General features: G+C 37.7%; 1 protein-coding gene across 5 annotated transcripts in view; it reads left to right on the forward strand.

The window, feature by feature from the left end:
* Nucleotides 1-16962, forward strand: part of MCM8 (minichromosome maintenance 8 homologous recombination repair factor) — a 47137-nt gene that overhangs the window by 7046 nt on the left and 23129 nt on the right. For all 5 annotated transcript variants that reach the window (XM_032351367.1, XM_032351369.1, XM_032351366.1 and 2 more), the window contains 6 exons: nucleotides 1040-1143; nucleotides 1907-2105; nucleotides 5575-5660; nucleotides 13767-13918; nucleotides 14160-14355; nucleotides 16859-16889. In XM_032351367.1, the coding sequence (XP_032207258.1) occupies nucleotides 1040-1143; nucleotides 1907-2105; nucleotides 5575-5660; nucleotides 13767-13918; nucleotides 14160-14355; nucleotides 16859-16889 (768 nt within the window). The remainder of the gene's footprint in view (nucleotides 1-1039; nucleotides 1144-1906; nucleotides 2106-5574; nucleotides 5661-13766; nucleotides 13919-14159; nucleotides 14356-16858; nucleotides 16890-16962) is intronic.

Raw genomic sequence — 16962 nt, forward strand, 5'->3', positions numbered from 1 at the left:
GCAAGGAATAGTTCATTACAAAGATGTGTACACTGCTGCTACCGGAGACCAGAAACCTTGGTGTTGTCTTCAGAGTCCTCTCGGTTCTCTGTATCCAAGTCACCACATTCTCTCATTTCTATTTCTGAAACTTCTCTTAAATCCACCTCTTTTCCACCTTTACTGCATCAGTCTTAAACCTTCATTATGTTTCCTAAACTTGCTAGACCTGGTAAAACATGATCTGTCTTTGGAAACTGGTGACTTTTCTGCAAAGTGAAATCTAAATCCACTCTGAGGCATTGAAGGCTTTCCATGATCTAGTTCAACTTCCTCCTCCACTTTCACTCACTACCATTCAGCTAAGCTGAGTTCTTCCCAGGATTCTTTCAATAGTCTGATCTCTTACACATGCTGCCCTTAACCGTGGAATGCCCCTTGCATTGCATGTCAAAATTTGTGTGATGATATTGTCTCTCCATGAAACCTTTCTCATGACCTTTTCTTCAAAATTTGCATAGTATTTTGTCTCTAAATCTTTATGGTCTTTGTAACAATCAGAGCTATGTATGTGCATCTCATTTTCACAGATTGTCAGCATACTGCTTTATATACAGGAGGTTATTAAATACTTATTTAATGTTGATGCCAAGGGAGCAGTTATTGAGTATTTCAAAAGTCATCTTTATCTTCTCTGTCTTAATAAATCACTGAATATGGAGAAATAGAAAAATGTTATCACTAGAGCCTGTCCAGGAGGTAATAATAGCTTTAGGGCCCACTGTAACGACTTTTACTATTAAGCTTAGTTTGGACAGAAAGTAGTAGATAGGGATGCTGGAGTTTTCCAGTCCAGGGACCACAAAATCCCAGGTAAAACAATCCACTATAAAATAAGTATTCATAATTAAGTATCAGAGTTTTAAAGGGCTGTTAGAGTTCTGTGAATATTCTGCTCTGAACTGTTTATATTCATAAACTTTGTATTTTCTGTAGAAGAGTTCTGCTTCAAGAGGATGTTTTGTTTTCCAACTTTTAAGTAAATACTTGTCCTGTTTAGGTGTTAACAAGGGACCTTGAAAGGCATGCAGCTGAATTACAAGCCCAAGAAGGATTGTCTAAGGATGGGGAAACAATAGTAAATGTGCCACATATTCATGCAAGGTGAGGATTTGCTAGTATTGAAGTATTATTTAGAATCTCACATTTAAGACTTTTAAGAATGAGAACCTTGTTTTATAAAGCCAAAGAAATTGGTAAAAAGGATATGAGTTCTTTGCTATCTCATTGGTTATAACACCCACATGAACCCCCTGAGCATTCTTAAGAGATCATGACAAAAATAAACTTTTCCTTTCTAAATAAGGTGTTTTCCCAATCTTCATATTTTTATAAACATTGATTTTGGGTGTATACTTATCAAGTCCCTGCTATTTAATACTCTATGTAATACACTAAGTGGTGTGATTATATTTTGTTGCTGTTTCTGTTAGACACAGAGCAAATTGCATTTTGTTTTTCTTTAATTCATCTTTATTTTAAGATTTTAAATTCTCATTAGAAGAAATGAACAAGATAATTACCAGGGTTTTTTCTTTTCCAGAATTTATAGAAGACATTGTGTTAACAGTTTTTGAAAAAGAAGTTAGAAACTGAAAAGTCACTTTTTTGTTGCCAAAAATTTTCTGTTGGTATTATTTTTTTCCTTTTTCCCTTAGAGAACAGCCAATGAAATAAGAAAAGGGAAGATTTAGCATTTTTTAATCTTTAAGAATGATTTAATTCTTGTGAAATTTCTGATGTAAAGGGATGATATGGTTGGAGTACTCCAGTTGCTCCTAAAAGGAAGTTGTGAAGGTTGAGATAATGTCCACTGTTGGTTCATTTGTAAATTCACAGATAGATACATTCTTGTTTTTGTTTCTAGGGTCTATAACTATGAGCCATTGACACAGCTCAAGAATGTCCGGGCAAATTACTATGGAAAATACATTGCTCTGAGAGGGACAGTGGTTCGAGTCAGTAATATAAAGCCTCTTTGCACCAAGATGGCTTTTCTTTGTGCTGCATGTGGAGAAGTTCAAGGTTTTTCTCTTCCAGATGGAAAATATAATCTTCCCACAAAGGTAATATGTTCTTTAACTTAATTATTTATTTTGGCAAAGAAGGCAAATCAGTTCACAGAAAACATTTTCCAGTATTTCTGAACACAATTTTTTTTTTGATTTTTAACTTTCAGTTTTTAAATTATGAAATACTTTAGGGTATAGAAAATAAAGAAATAAAACATTAATCACTACCCAGAAATTACATTTTGCCAGTTCCAGATATATTTTTAAAGATATAAATAAAGCATTACTGATGGTGATTAGTGTCTCTTGTAACCCTTGCTTATACCATGCCCAGCGATAATCATTATCCTGAAGTTAATGTGTATTCTTTCTATTCACATTTTTATATTTTGACTTGAATAGGTATACACATCAAGTTTTCTTTATTCTCCTGTCTGAAAGTGAGGTGTTCCTTTTTTATTAACTTTTTTTAGACTATAGATCTTAAAGCCATAGAAAAGTGGAGAGAATATTTGTATACCCACCATTTTGAATTGACAAATATTAATATTTTGTAATTTTAGCTTAAATTTTTAAACATAAAATACCAAGTATTAGAGTTGAAGTTTCTTCTTTGTTGCCCTCCCCAGTTCCATGTACTTTTTTCCATCCTCAGAGGGTGCCACTTTTCTGAAATTAGCATGAATTCTTCCAGTTTGCATTCTTATACCTGACTATATACCTGGAGGGTTTGTTTTGTTGTGTTTGTTTTTACAAAAATGATAGACTGAATGTAACATTCTGCCAATTTTTTTTTCACTTGGTTATTTTGGACTTTACCTATCTTAATACACACCTAGTTCTTTCATCTTTACTATTGTGGAGTATTCCACTGAATGAATAGCCACTATTTATTTATCCATTCTCCTGGTGGACATTTGTATTGTTTCCAGTTTTTTACAGTTATATGATGATACAGAGACATTCTTGCACATGTCTCCTTGGCAGAAGACTTTCTCAGTAGTGGGATATACTTATTGTTAACTATGAGATGTTGCCAAAAAACTTTCCAGAGTTGCTGGTTCCAGCTTACACCCCTCTTGGTAGTGTTAAACAATTGCCATTTCTCTGTATTCTCATCAACACTTGGTATTGTTAGACTCTTTAGATTTTGGCAGGCTGATTGGTATAAGTAGTATTTATACCAATTTCTGTTGTAGTTGAACATCTTTTCATATCTTTATTGGCCATTGAATTTCCTTCTTTATTGAATTTTCTGTTTAATATCTTACTTTTCTGTTTATACTATTGATGGGAGTTCCTTATGAATTCTAGATACTAACCATGGATTATATATATTATGGATGTCTTCTTGCAGTATTTGCTTTATCTTTTAACCTTGTGGTGTATTTTTTGTTCTGTAGTTTTATATTTTGATGTTAAATTGATCATATTTTTTTCCCTTATAACTTTAATGTTTTAAAAAGCCTTGCTTAAGCCTTCTTTGCTTGAGCATTATAAACATATCTTATATTTTTTTTAATATTTTTAAGTTTCATTTTTATTTTTATTATTATTTTTAAAGATTTTATCCATTTAAATAGATTTAATTATCTATTTAAGAGGGAGTGAGTGAGAGCACACACATGAGTAGGGGTAGGGGCAGAGGGAGAGGGAGAAGAAGGCTCCCTGCTCAGCCCCTGACCTGGGGCTCTATCCTGGGATCCCAGTATCATGACCTGAGCCGAAGGCAGATGCTTAACTAACTGAGCCACCCAAATTCCCGTTTCATTTTTGTATTTAGATTTCTGTCCATCAGGAATTTAATCTTAGGAATGGCATAAAGCTGAGGATCTAATTTTGTTCTTGTAAATGAAAAGCCAGTTGTCACCATTTATTTATTAATTAAGCCCTGTATTCCTACAGATGTGTATTGTTTCCTCTATGGTACACTGTCCTTAGACATGTGAATGCATTTCATTTCACTGGTCCTATACCAGCTCTATACAGTCCTATTTACATTGATCTCATTAAAACTTTTGAAATGGCAGGGAGACTTGCCATATCTATTCTTCTTTTCCAGAGTTGCCTTTATCAGCCTTGGACTTAATAAATTTTACATTTATTACATTTTTACACAAATTGAAATTTTTAAGGGTTCCTTCTCTTACAGGAAGAATAGGGTATGTGAGATTTGGCTATTGTTTCCGAATAATCAATGGTATTGGTAAATGAATGTCGTCTACTATTTGTCTGGGCTTAAGGTTCAGGCTCTGCCTTTAGTTCAGAGGCCAGAATTTCAATCCTGACTTACTGGGTAATTTTGTTAACTGTATTTGATCAAGGTATTTCCAGGCCTCCCAATATAATGGGTAGTAATGCTGACTGGGAAGATGAGTACTAGTGTGAAAAGAGTTCTGCATGTGTCTAAACTTCCATGAATTGAAGTGACCAGAAAGATGGTTGTTTAGGTGATCCATGTTTTAGTCACTATTACTGTATAACAAATCAGCCTAAAACCTAGTGGCTTAAAATAATAACAGTCATTTAATTATTTCTCATGGTTTCTGTTAGTCTGAAGTTTGGAAGAACTGCTTGGCTGGCTAGTTCTGCAACTAGGTTTCTTACAGTGTTGTAGTCAAACGGCAGATAAAGCAGAACAGCAAGAGGCTGGGGGCTAGCTGGGCATGTCTTCTCCATGAGTCTCTCTGGGTTGGTTTTGGCTTCTGGAACACAGTATGGCAACTTAGTGTGCTCATATGACTGCTGAGAGCTTCAAGAAATGCTCCAGCTCTCATGAAAAAATGGCTTTGCCTCTTTTGACCTAGCCTCAGAAATCAGGTGACATCACTTCTGTTGGTTACAAAGTGAGTCATAAGCCTGTCCAGATCCCAGAAGAGGGAAATTAGACTCCATTTCTTGATGGGGGAGTGGGAGTTCTAGAAAGGCTCATGGGGAGATAGTGTTGCAGCCATATTTGGAAAATACAGTCAACCACAATCTCTGAATTTGTAAATGCATCTTAAGGTCCAGATAGCAAACAAGTGACTTTTAAAAACTTGAACACAATTCACTGGCTTTTTGAGGATTGTCTCTGTGTGCAGTAAATATTATACAAACAGTGCAAAAGAAAGTGAGATAGGAGAGCTAGGGATTAAAGGAGACCCAGGAAGACTTTGGAAAAAGTGAGGATTGGGCTGGATATGTGGGACTGGATGCAAGAGGGCATTCAAGGATCAGAAGACTGCACACAAAGGAAGGAATATGTGCTCAGTGTGAGAGGCTTGTGAGGAGCCTTGCACACCCACAGCCGGAAGAGTAAGAGCAGTGATCAAGAGGGACCAGCTGAAAAAATGCTTCGAAAGCTTACAATACAGAATTGGTGCAGGTGGATATAGAAAGTCATTAAGCTTGTAGTGCATTTTATTATAACACCCTTCTGGGACCAACTTAAAACAATATTAAATGAAGCATTTTAATATGCGTTTTCCTGAGATGTTATTGTAGTTTATCAAAATCTGGATGTGAATTAATCTTGTTGCAGTGTCCTGTGCCCACATGTCGAGGGAGGTCATTCACTGCTCTCCGTAGCTCACCTCTTACGGTTACGATGGACTGGCAGTCAATCAAGTAAGTAATCAGACTAAATAAGACACAGGTTTTAGATCTCTCATACTGCCAAGTAAATCTAGAATATTCCTGTATTATACAGTGAGTCTTATCTATAGAAAATGATAAAGTATATAATAAAGGATTTATTTGGTTAAGGATTTATATGTTGAAATTAATGCCTTTATTTGAAATTTGTTCTATATTAGATTCCAAAAAAGATTTTAAGTACAAGTGTCATGTCCTTTTACTACTGAGGGATAGTTCAATTTATTTCTCACTTATGTGATTCATTGAACTGGATATATACCAACAAAGTTGTATGATTTTCTTTCCATTCTGTGATAGAAATGTTGTTTAGAAGTTTTAAAATAAAGAATCCCTTAGAAACGGGCATGTGTTTTATTTCATGTTCTCACTATGTGAGGCATTTTACTATAGGTTTGGGGTTTTTTTAAGCTATTTTTTGCAGATCATGTAGATGTGTGTGTGTCTATTTTTAACCCAATAATTTATTCCATTTTATCTGGCTATAGTCCCATAACTCATCCCTGAATATGAAATAATGGGTAGTTTTTGGTTTTGTTTTTAAGATTTTATTTATTTATTTGACAGAGAGACAGATTACAAGTAGGCAGAAAGGCAGGCAGAGAGACAGAGAGGAAGGGAAGCAGGCTTCCTGCTGAGCAGAGAGCCCAATGTGCGGCTCGATCCCAGATTCCTGGGATCGTGACCTGAGCTGAAGGCAGAGGCTTTAACCCACTGAGCCACCCAGGCACCCCGATAATAGGTAGTTTTGAAGTCCGAGTGCTACCAAGAAACCTAGCTAAAACAGGTGATGGTTTTTTGTTTGTTTGTTTGTTTGTTTGTTTTAACAGGTGATGGTCTTAAAAATACTAAGAACCTACAGAAAAAGTGAGATGGATTGCTATAAAGCCCCGTCCTACCTCCCTTCACCTCTTTCTGTTCTGTAAAAACTAACACCAACATATGTAATTCTACAGTATTCTGAGATCTTCACAAATATCTCCATTTTATAAAAGAAGAAATGTTTGAGAATTTTTTTTACATTTTATTTTTAAAAATTTTAGTTCCAGCGTAGATAACAGTTATATTTAGTTTCAGATGTACGATTATAGTGATGCTCAGTGCTCATCACAGTAAGTGTATTCTTAATCCTCTTCACCTGTTTCACCCATCTCGCACCCATGTCCCCTCTGGTAATCAAGAGTTTGTCTCTGTAGTTGTAAGTCTGTTTCTTGGTTTGTTTCTCTCTCTTTTTTTTTTTTCCTTTGTTTGTTTTGTTTCTAAAATTCCACATTTGAGTGAAATCGTATGGTATTTGTCTTTCTCTGATTGACTTATCTCACTTAGCATTATACCAGATAGCTCCATCCATGTTGTTGCAAATGGAAAGATTTCATTCTTTTTTAGGGCTACGTTTAAGATTCTTGAGCGTGATTTGTGCCCTCTTAGTTCACAAGGGTCTGCAAAGACTGTAGGGCTTTCACCACTGAAGGGAGTGATGAGGGCCTCAAAGGAGCTGTGGCTCACAATAGGATAGGTGCATAGAAGGTCCATGGTAATTCATTTATTTGAACAAAATCTTGTTGCTTTTTGGCAAAAATAGCAGACAAGAAAATAGGCTTAAGTATTTTAATTGGATTTGAATGATCTCTTGATATTAGATCAGATTTAGAAAGGGAGGCCATGTAGGGGTGCATAATGGCACAGTTGGTTAAGCTGGTTTTGGCTCAGGTCATGATCCTCAGGGTCATGAGAATGAGCCCTGAGTCAGGTTCCACACTCACTGGGAAGTCTGTTAGAGATTCTCTCTCTCCTAGTTCCCTTGGTCTCTCCCCACCTTGTAAAATAAACTTTAAAGAAAAATGGAGGCTATTTAAATCCTTTTCTGGAATCTTTAAATCATTTTCTTTTTAAAATATTTTATTTATTTATTTATTTGAGAGAGAGCATTAGCAGGGTGAAGGCAGAGGGAGAAGTGTATTTCCCGCTGAGTGGGGAGCCCGATGCTGGGCTCAATACTGGGTCTCCGGGATCATTGCCTGAGTTGAGAGCAGACGCCTAACCAACTGACCCACCCAGGCACCCCTTTTCTTGAATCTTTATATGTAAGGTATTGCTAAAGTTTATTTTGGTTGAGTTATAGTAACACTTCGTTAGTATAGTATTAGCTTACATTATGGTTTTATTCTACTAATGTATAGATATATAAAATGACTACGTACCCTAGGTGAAAGGTCTTCCTGCACTTAGAGTAAATTCAATTTCTTTTTTTTCTGAGGCTTAGTTTGGAATGGTCATAAAGAATTATTGTTTCTCAGCTAGTGCATTGAAATATTTGAATGCATCAGAGTGAAACTTTGCATTTGAAGCAGTCCCAGTTCTAAAGGTTTACCTGGTGAAAACAGTCACAGTATGTGAAGAAATAGTTGCTGAAAGTATATGTTTTCAGTGTGTGTGTGTGTGTGTGTGTTTGTGTTTAAATAGGGAACAGCCTAAGCATCTGAAGAAGGTGTTTTAAGTAGGATGGTACAAGAGTATTGTGTAGCTATTAAATATGATGTTGCAGGAGAATATTTTGAAATGACATTAAAAACATGTACAGTGTTTTTAGTGATAAAACTGGCAAGAAATAAAAAAATATGTTGAGAAGATACTCTCGGAAATGAGATTAGAGTAATTGTTAATTTTTCTTTCTGCTTATCTGTTTTAGTAAGAAGAGTCTAAATTGGGAGGTTAATACAGACATATAATGAATGTATTCCAAAGTTGTTATTTTAACATTCAGGGTTTTTACTTACATTCATTATTTAAAGAAGTTTTAAAGACTTCTGGGGAAGATGGCAGAGTAGGAGGATCCTAAGCTCACTTGGTCTCATGGATACAAGTAGGTAACACCAACATCAGTGTAAATAACCCCAAAAGCAACCTGAAGACTGGCAGAAGAGACTCTCCACAGCTAAATATAGAGAAGAGCACACAAGAGGGTAGAAAGGGTGAAGAGATGGTCAGGAGTCTCTCTCCTGTGGGGGAGAAACTCAGCAGCAGTTGTAGGGAGGGGAGAGAAGCAGACCTCCACAGCAGGCATCCAGGCACAGGGAAATTGCATGGGGAAGGCAAACACCCATAACCTTTGGTTTTGAAAACCAGAGGGGCTTCATTTTGTGAGTTCTTACAATCAGCTGGGCTTAACACCTGAACTTTAAAAATCAGTGGCTCAGCTCTGAGAGAGCTGTATGGTGAGAGGAAGCGGAGTCCCTGCCTTTAAACAGACAGCACAACAAACAGCCCTGCTAAGATGCAGCATAGAAGTAGCAGTTTAAAAAATTCCTGGTTATCCCTGGGGCTAATAATACATTATATGTTAATTAAAAAAAATAAAATTTTTTTTTTAATTATTGAAAAAAAAATAGACGAAAAGGAGCTTCAAAAAAAAGTTCCTTGTTATACAGGAGGGAGATTTGTTTACTAATCTCCGAGCATGTACTGGAGGGGCAGGCGCATTTGGGAGACTTATCGAAGAACAAAAGAGCTGGTGGGTGCTGTCTCCCCTCCCGGATCCCCAGCCTAGATACAGAGACACCTGTGGGAACCAGGACAGTGCAGTACTCTCCACCTTCCACCTAGCTTGCTAATGGCACACTCCACCCCTACACTTTTCTGTGGACTCAGCCCCTCCAAGTAGAGCAGGAGTTTTCCCAGTGACTACGGCTCCCCTCGTGCAGCCAGCTGGTGTGGACCTTGCTGGCACTGTGCACATAACTCCCTGCATTCGCCTGCAGGAGAGCATCCAGAGTGGCACCACAGTGTGGCAGTGAGCAAGCAGCCCTGACAAGGGCCAGTAGCACTCCAAAGTGACTCCTACCCCGGGGAGAGGGGAAGATAACCATTCATACCAATCCAGCTTTGTCCCCAGCAGTGGGCAGGAACAGACATCTGGTCTGACTGTAGGCCCTGCCCACCAAGAGAAGCTTCTCAGGGGATAATACAGGGAGAGCACCCTGCAGTTTGGTGTTCCTGCAGCTCTGGCAAACACCTGGCCTCAGTCAACTCAAGCCTGGGGTGGCCCAGGCTGGCCCACTAACAACACAGGGACCAAACCCTGCCCACAAGAGGCAAAGAGAACCATTATAGACTGCTGGACTGAAGATAAAATGTGTCTCAGCCATAATAGGGCACATGGAACACACACAGGAGATACCCCTGAAGGGCCATGTTCTTAAGAACAGGAGCCATTGCACTGCAGGGCATTATAGGACCCCTTCTTCATAAAGCCACTACTTTCAAGAGTGGGAGACATAGCTGATTTTTCTAACACAGAAGCAGAGTCAGTCAAAATAAGGAAGCAGAGGACTATGTCCCAAGTGAAAAAACAGGAGAAAATCACAGCAAGAGACCTAAATGAAATGGAGATAAATATGCCTGATAGAGAGTTTAAAGTAATGGTCATAAAGATACTTGTTGTACTAGAGAAAAGGGTGGAGGATCTCAGTGAGACCCTCAGCAAAGAGAAAACATAGAAAAGAGTAAATCAGAGATGAAAAACTCAATAACTGAAATTAAAAATACACTAGTGGGAATAAATAGTAGACTAGCAGAACAGGTCGGAGACTTGGAGGACAGTAATGAAAAGCATGCTGAACAGTAGAGAGGAAAAATAATAAAAAATGAGAATAGACTTACGGAATTCAGTTACACCATCAAGCATAGTAACATTTACTATAGGGATCCCAGAAGAAGAAGAGAGATAAAGGGGTCAGAAAATTACTTGAAGAAATAGGAACCCAAAACTTACGAAATCTGGGGAAGGAAAGAAATAGGAAGCACAGAAGGAACTAAAAAAAAATCAAATTAAGGAGGTCCAAGACACACAGTAGTTAAAATGGTTAAAAAAAAGAATAGTGGGGGCGCCCAGGTGGCTCAGTGGCTTAAGCCTCTGCCTTCGGCTCGGGTCATGATCTCAGGATCCTGGGATCGAGCCCCACATCGGGCTCTCTGCTCAGCAGGGAGCCTGCTTCCCCCTCTCTCTCTGCCTGCCTCTCTGCCTACTTGTGATCTCTCTCTCTGTCAAATAAATAAATAAAATTAAAAAAAAAAAGAATAGTGATAAAGAGAGTTTTTAAAGCTGTGAGAGAAAAGAACGAAAACATTTACATACAGAGGGAAACCTCATAAGGCTATCAGTTGATTGTTGAACAGAAACTTTCCAGACATATCTTTTGGGAGTTATAATTCAGCTCACTGCCATTGTGAAGTAAGTTAGAGAATTAAAAATAATTGGTAGTGGCCTGTGTCCATTGATAGATGAATGGATAAAGATGTTGTGTCTGTGTGTGTGTGTATAAATATAATGGAATGTTATTCAGCCATAAAAATGAATGTGATTTTTGCAATAACATGGAGGATCGAGAGAGTATAATGCTAAGTGAAGTAAATCAGTCAGAGAAAGACAAATACCATATGATTTCACTCATATGTGGAATTTAAGAAACAAAGCAAATGATCAAAGAGAAAAAGAGACAAACCAAAAACAGAGTCCTAACTATAGGGAACAAACAGATCGTTACCAGAGGGGAGGTGAATGGGATGGGTGAAATAGGGCTCGTCGAGATGAGCAGTGAGTCATGTATGGAATGGTTGCATCACTATGTTGTACACCTGAAACTAATATGACAATGTATGTTATTCTGGAATTAAAATTAAAAAAAAAAAAAAAAAAAGGCTAGGAACAGATCACAAATGCCGGACTGGTAACTCTTGGGCTTTCAAAGCCATGGTTGGTTTAAAGCGTTGGTTCCCATCATATGCCAACAAAAATCCATTGACCCAGAAGATTTTATGAAGTCCTCTGGAAGCCATCAGGATGGCTCTGTGGAATAAGAAAATACATGTGCCATTGGTTTCAGCAGATGGGCTCCAGGTGGCCATCCCCAGGGGTTAGTGGCCAAGCGGCACTTGCCGGGGGAGATGCTAATTCAGTTGGTGAAAAGATGGATGAGAGGCCCTAAGCCCCTGACCTCATGCTATATAATTGCTACATAATTAAATTGGAATGTGAGTGTGGCAAAAAAAAAAAAAAAAAGTTTTAAGGTAATGCCTGTAAATATTTTTCAAAAATCAGTGTAGTAGGCCACAGTTCCCACAACTGCTTATTGTGTTATACATAAGTTTAGGTGACATCTTTTCATGGCTTCCCTCTCTTTACTCACTCACTCTCTGAACCAAGGATATTAGAGGTAATGCAGGTGCCTTTACTACTCCCCCTTCTACTGCTAGACTTCTTTCAGCATGATGTTAATTTTACATTGTCAAGGTTTACTTCTCTTTTCCAATCATAACTGTCTTCCTTGTTTAATCTATAGGTCATATCTAACAAAAAGAAGAGCATTTATATTTTTATGATCATCTTTGTTTAACAAAGAAATAAGGAAGGCGGTCAAATGCCAAGAAAAGGAAATGTAATTTATGTTATTGTGTTGTTTTGTTTTTTCCCTTAAAAGAAATGATCCATGTGTCAAAATCAAAGGAAATTCTCTTTCTACTCTCTTGCATTCTTCCCTATTTTAGTGTGCTTCATATTTGGACTGTGTTGTTTAGCGCTTTTTCCACCTTTTGAAATCAGATTTCTGTCTGTGGTGTTCTGAAGTAATGAGAGTCTTCATCCTGCTGGACAGTGATCAGTTCTTCTGGAGTTGTCTTGGACTCTAGAACATCTGTTTTCTGTCTTTGAGCTTCCTATCAGATACATTGATTGGACTGTTCATCTGTCTTTTAAACTTTTTTCACCCTTTGCTTTCTCTGTGACATTTTCTAGATTTCTTTGGCTTTTTTGTTTGTTTCCTGTAAATATTTGATTTTTATATACATATATTTTTTAAAGATTTTGTTTATTTATTTGACAGACAGATCACAAGAAGGCAGAGAGGCAGGCCAAGAGAGGAGGAAGCAGGCTCCCCGCTAAGCAGAGAGCCTGATGTGGGGCTTCATCCCAGGACCCTGGGACCATGACCTGAGCCGAAGGCAGAGGCTTTAATCCACTGAGCCACCCAGACACCCAATATACATATTTTTAATTTTCCTGATCTCACACTTGTTTTCTCATAGTTCCCTTTTTATAGCCACTTATTGTTTTATAATGGTAGATTTTCTCAGAAACTCTTAGGCAGCTTTTTGTTTGTTTCTAATGTTCTTCTTTTCCCTGAATTATTGCCCTTTCATTCTGAAATATCTGATGAGCAATGAGAAATTTTGGGGGTTAAGTAGGCTAGATTTCTTTTGCTATATTATAAGTAGGAGTTTTTCCTCATGAGGCATGCCTCCTGGTAAGAAGTTAGGGGTTTTGACTATCAAATTTTGCTCAGTGAATATGTTTTTGAATCAGAGTTGGGTTTTTCAGATGCCAGAATGAGGAGGCTTTGTTCTGGAGCTGTGATGTGCTCATTAGATGCTGTAGCTCCCCTCACAATAGATGAATCCATTACTCTAGAACAGTGCTCTGGGTTTTGTTAAACAGGAAAGCCTGGTTTCCTGGAATGCTCTCATTCTTCGCTTACTTACCCACCTACCAAAGAATTCTGAACAGCTATTCTGTTACTTGTCTTTCAGTTGATTATCCTATTTCCTTTTAGCCAGCCACTGAAAGGATGTTTCACCTATGTAAGAAACAAGAATTCCCTACTCTCCATTCCTGCCAACTCCAACCTAGAGGCTCCCACTTCTCTTAGATCCTTGTAACTTTTTCCTGTGTATATTTTGGACTTTGTTTTATTTATCTATACTTTCCCACTTGCTGTTTTCTAAAATGTCAGGAGGTCTTGTTTATTGGTAACACCTCTGCACACCCTAAAACTTCTCTTTACCTATGTAGTAACTGCTATTTTGGTGGACATTTTGGAGAGAGGGTAGGCAAGTGTATATGCTTATCCTGCCATCCTTAACAGGAAACTGCTGAAGTAATATTAGATACACCGTTGAGCTTCCCGCTCCCCCCCACCAACTAATCTGCTCTTTATCTAGCTTGGTACCTTGTGGGTGTGAATGGATGACATGTTGAAAAAATTGAAGTCCGTATCTATACTCATTGAAAATTGTTTAAATTTTTAGAATCCAGGAGCTGATGTCTGATGATCAGCGAGAAGCAGGTCGGATTCCACGAACAATAGAGTGTGAACTTGTTCACGATCTTGTGGATAGCTGTGTCCCAGGAGACACAGTGACCATTACTGGAGTTGTCAAAGTCTCAAATGCTGAAGAAGGTATTATATAAATCTTTTCTCATTTTGATTGTTTCTTAATTTGCCAGCATCTTTTTTGAAGATACCTTTGAATCTCCACTAATACAGGGAATTCCTTATTTCTTACATGGATGAAACTTTTCCTTTTAAAATAAAGGTTTATTTGTAGCTTAGTGTGCCTTTTTTTTTTTTCATTCTGTTTAAGTCTTTGTAGAGAAAATGAAAATACCAATTATTGTATTTCATTCTTTGAAATTTACAGGTTCTCGAAATAAAAATGACAAATGCATGTTCCTGTTGTACATTGAAGCAAATTCTGTTAGTAATAGCAAAGGACAGAAAACAAAGACTTCTGAGGATGGGTGTAAGCATGGAGTGTTGATGGAGTTCTCACTTAAAGACCTTTATGCCATCCAAGAGATTCAAGCTGAAGAAAACCTGTTTAAACTCATTGTCAAGTATGTATGAGATTATCTGAGGTTTTGTTATGTTATGTACCCCATAGGGGTGCTCTTGGCTACAAGTAACAAAAACTAGTCAAAATGGTTGCAAATTACAGTTCATAGGTCAAATCGAGCCCACTGCCCATTTTTTTTATGGCCCATAAGCTAAGAATGGTTTTTACATTTTTTAATAGTTGAAAAAAATACAATTTTGTGACACACAGAATTATATATAATTCAAATTTCACTTCCTACAAATAAACTTATTGGAAGACAGCCATAATCATTCATGTATGAGGTGCCTGGCTGCTTTCCAGCTGCAGTAGTAGAACTGAGTAGTTGCAGCAGGGAATGGCTCACAGATATTTACTGTCTGTACCTCTAGGGAAAAGTTTGTTGATCCCCGTGTTTAATCCATAAAGGAAATTTACTGTCTCACACTAGAAGTTGGTTACTGAACAGAAGTCATGGGACTTTGAACTCCAGTCATTTCAGTTAGCTGTACATAACTGGTTGTTTACTTTTAAAAAGCAAGAAAGAGATTCAGATAGAAGTCACTTATATTCAGTAAATATTCGTAATATTCTTTTATAAAAAGATGGAAATTGAGGCAACCTTTGCTTTAGTGATTAAGAGCTTTTTTTTTGCTTTTTTTAATTTTAGTTAAATCTAAATTAAAATCCCACTTCAAGCACTTACTTCCAGTGTGGTTGGAAACATGTTACTTATTACCTCCTTCATTTTTCTCATCTTAAAATAGAAATAATTCCTGCCTCAGAAGGTTGTTCCAAGGATTACATGAGATTTTATAACATACTTAACACAGTTAACACAGCATGCTGTTACTTTAAAAGCTTTTTTTTTTTTTTTTAAGATTTTATTTATTTATTTGACAGAGATCACAGGTAGGTAGAGAGGCTGGCAGAGAGAGAGAGAGAGAGAGAGAAGCAGGCTCCCTGCCGAGCAGAGAGCCCGACGCGGGACTTGATCCCAGGATCCTGAGATCATGACCTGAGCCGAAGGCAGCGGCCTAACCCACTGAGCCACCCAGGCGCCCCACTTTAAAAGCTTTTAAACAATTTTTTGGATGATTTTGAAGAAATAGGAAAACAAGAGAGACTGAAAAACAGATGTACCTAACAGTAGTAAAGAACTGAGGTTTTGAAATGCGTTGTGTTAGAACACATAACCCCGTTGTGTTTTCCTTACTTGGGCTTAGGACACTAAGAGAATTTGACCGTTTCTTTCTTTAATATGTTAGTCAGCTGAGAAAAGTATAGAGTTCCTCAGGGGGTCTTTGTCCTTAAATCCTCAGAGACTTCTCTGAATAGACAGCCATCCATACATACACTGAGAGAAGGGGTGCTCTGAGCTAGAGTAAGGATGTGATCTGTGGAGCATGGACATTGTGGTGAGGGGGAGGAGCCAGGTGGGGAGGAGCCACCTGGCTGAAGAGCAAAACACCTCTTTGATTGGTCCCTCTTACCCATTTTGAATAAGAAAGACCTTTGCAGTGGTCCTTCTGCCATACTAGAAAGGTTTTCCCACAGGTTGTTTTTACCCTTTAGTTCTATATTTGGGATTTCAGCATTAAAACTAGAATTTTCACGGTTGTCCATTTGTTAATCTTGGAGGGCATGGCAAATTAGGCAGGCTGCCTGGTTTTATAAATAAAATTTTATTTGAACACAGTGCCATCCATTCATCGATGTGTAACTACTTTCGTACAAGTTAAGTAGCTGTGACCCAGACAGTAAAACTGAAAAGATATCGTTCTGGCCTTTTAAGAAAAAGTTTGTCCACCTTTGCTAGATTAACAAGTGGAGGACCATGAAAGGAGAATGGAGAAGACAGTGGAAGGTTGTTTTAGTTTAGGTTTCTTCAGAAGCAACAATTTGGGTAAGCATTTATTTGGGAGGTTATCCCCAGGAATACTGGTAAGGGAATGGGAGAGTGAGAAGGGGTGGTAATCCATGTATGGTGCCTAAAGTAGAAGACTGTGATCATGAGGTCTTTTAGTATATGTGCTGCCGAAGCGAGCACGATTATGAGGTCTTTTAAAGACTGGTGATAGATCCACAGTAGAACTTTTAAATGCTTTGCACAGGGGCACCTGCGTAGCCTAATGGTTAAGCATCTGACTCCTGATTTGGGCTCAGGTCATAATCTCAGCGTCCTGAGATTGAGCCCATGTTGGGTGTGGAACCTGCTTGAGATTTTCTCTGCCCCTCCCTTCCCCTGCTGTTGCTCACTCTTTCGAAAAAGTAAAATGCTTTACAAGTATTGTCTCCCTTACACAGCCACAATTTTTAAAGCATTCTTCCCTTTATGAATTAACCAGAATTTCGAGAAACTGTCAGAGTAAAATGTCTTGAGTTGTTTGAGGGATTTAAATTTTATGTTTGCCTTTTCCCTTTTTTGATGCTAAATAAAGCAAGTTAAGCAAGTTATAAAGCAGATCTTCTAATGGATTGATGAAGCATAAATAAGAATTTATAAGTCATATTCTGTTTTTCAGCTCACTTTGCCCTGTCATTTTTGGTCATGAAGTAAGTATTTCATCTTTACCCCAAAATATATAAAGTTGGCAAAAAAGAGTTAATTTTTATAAGCCATTTATTT

This window comes from Mustela erminea, chromosome 7 (genome assembly GCF_009829155.1).
Source record: "Mustela erminea isolate mMusErm1 chromosome 7, mMusErm1.Pri, whole genome shotgun sequence".
Taxonomy (NCBI): domain Eukaryota; kingdom Metazoa; phylum Chordata; class Mammalia; order Carnivora; family Mustelidae; genus Mustela; species Mustela erminea.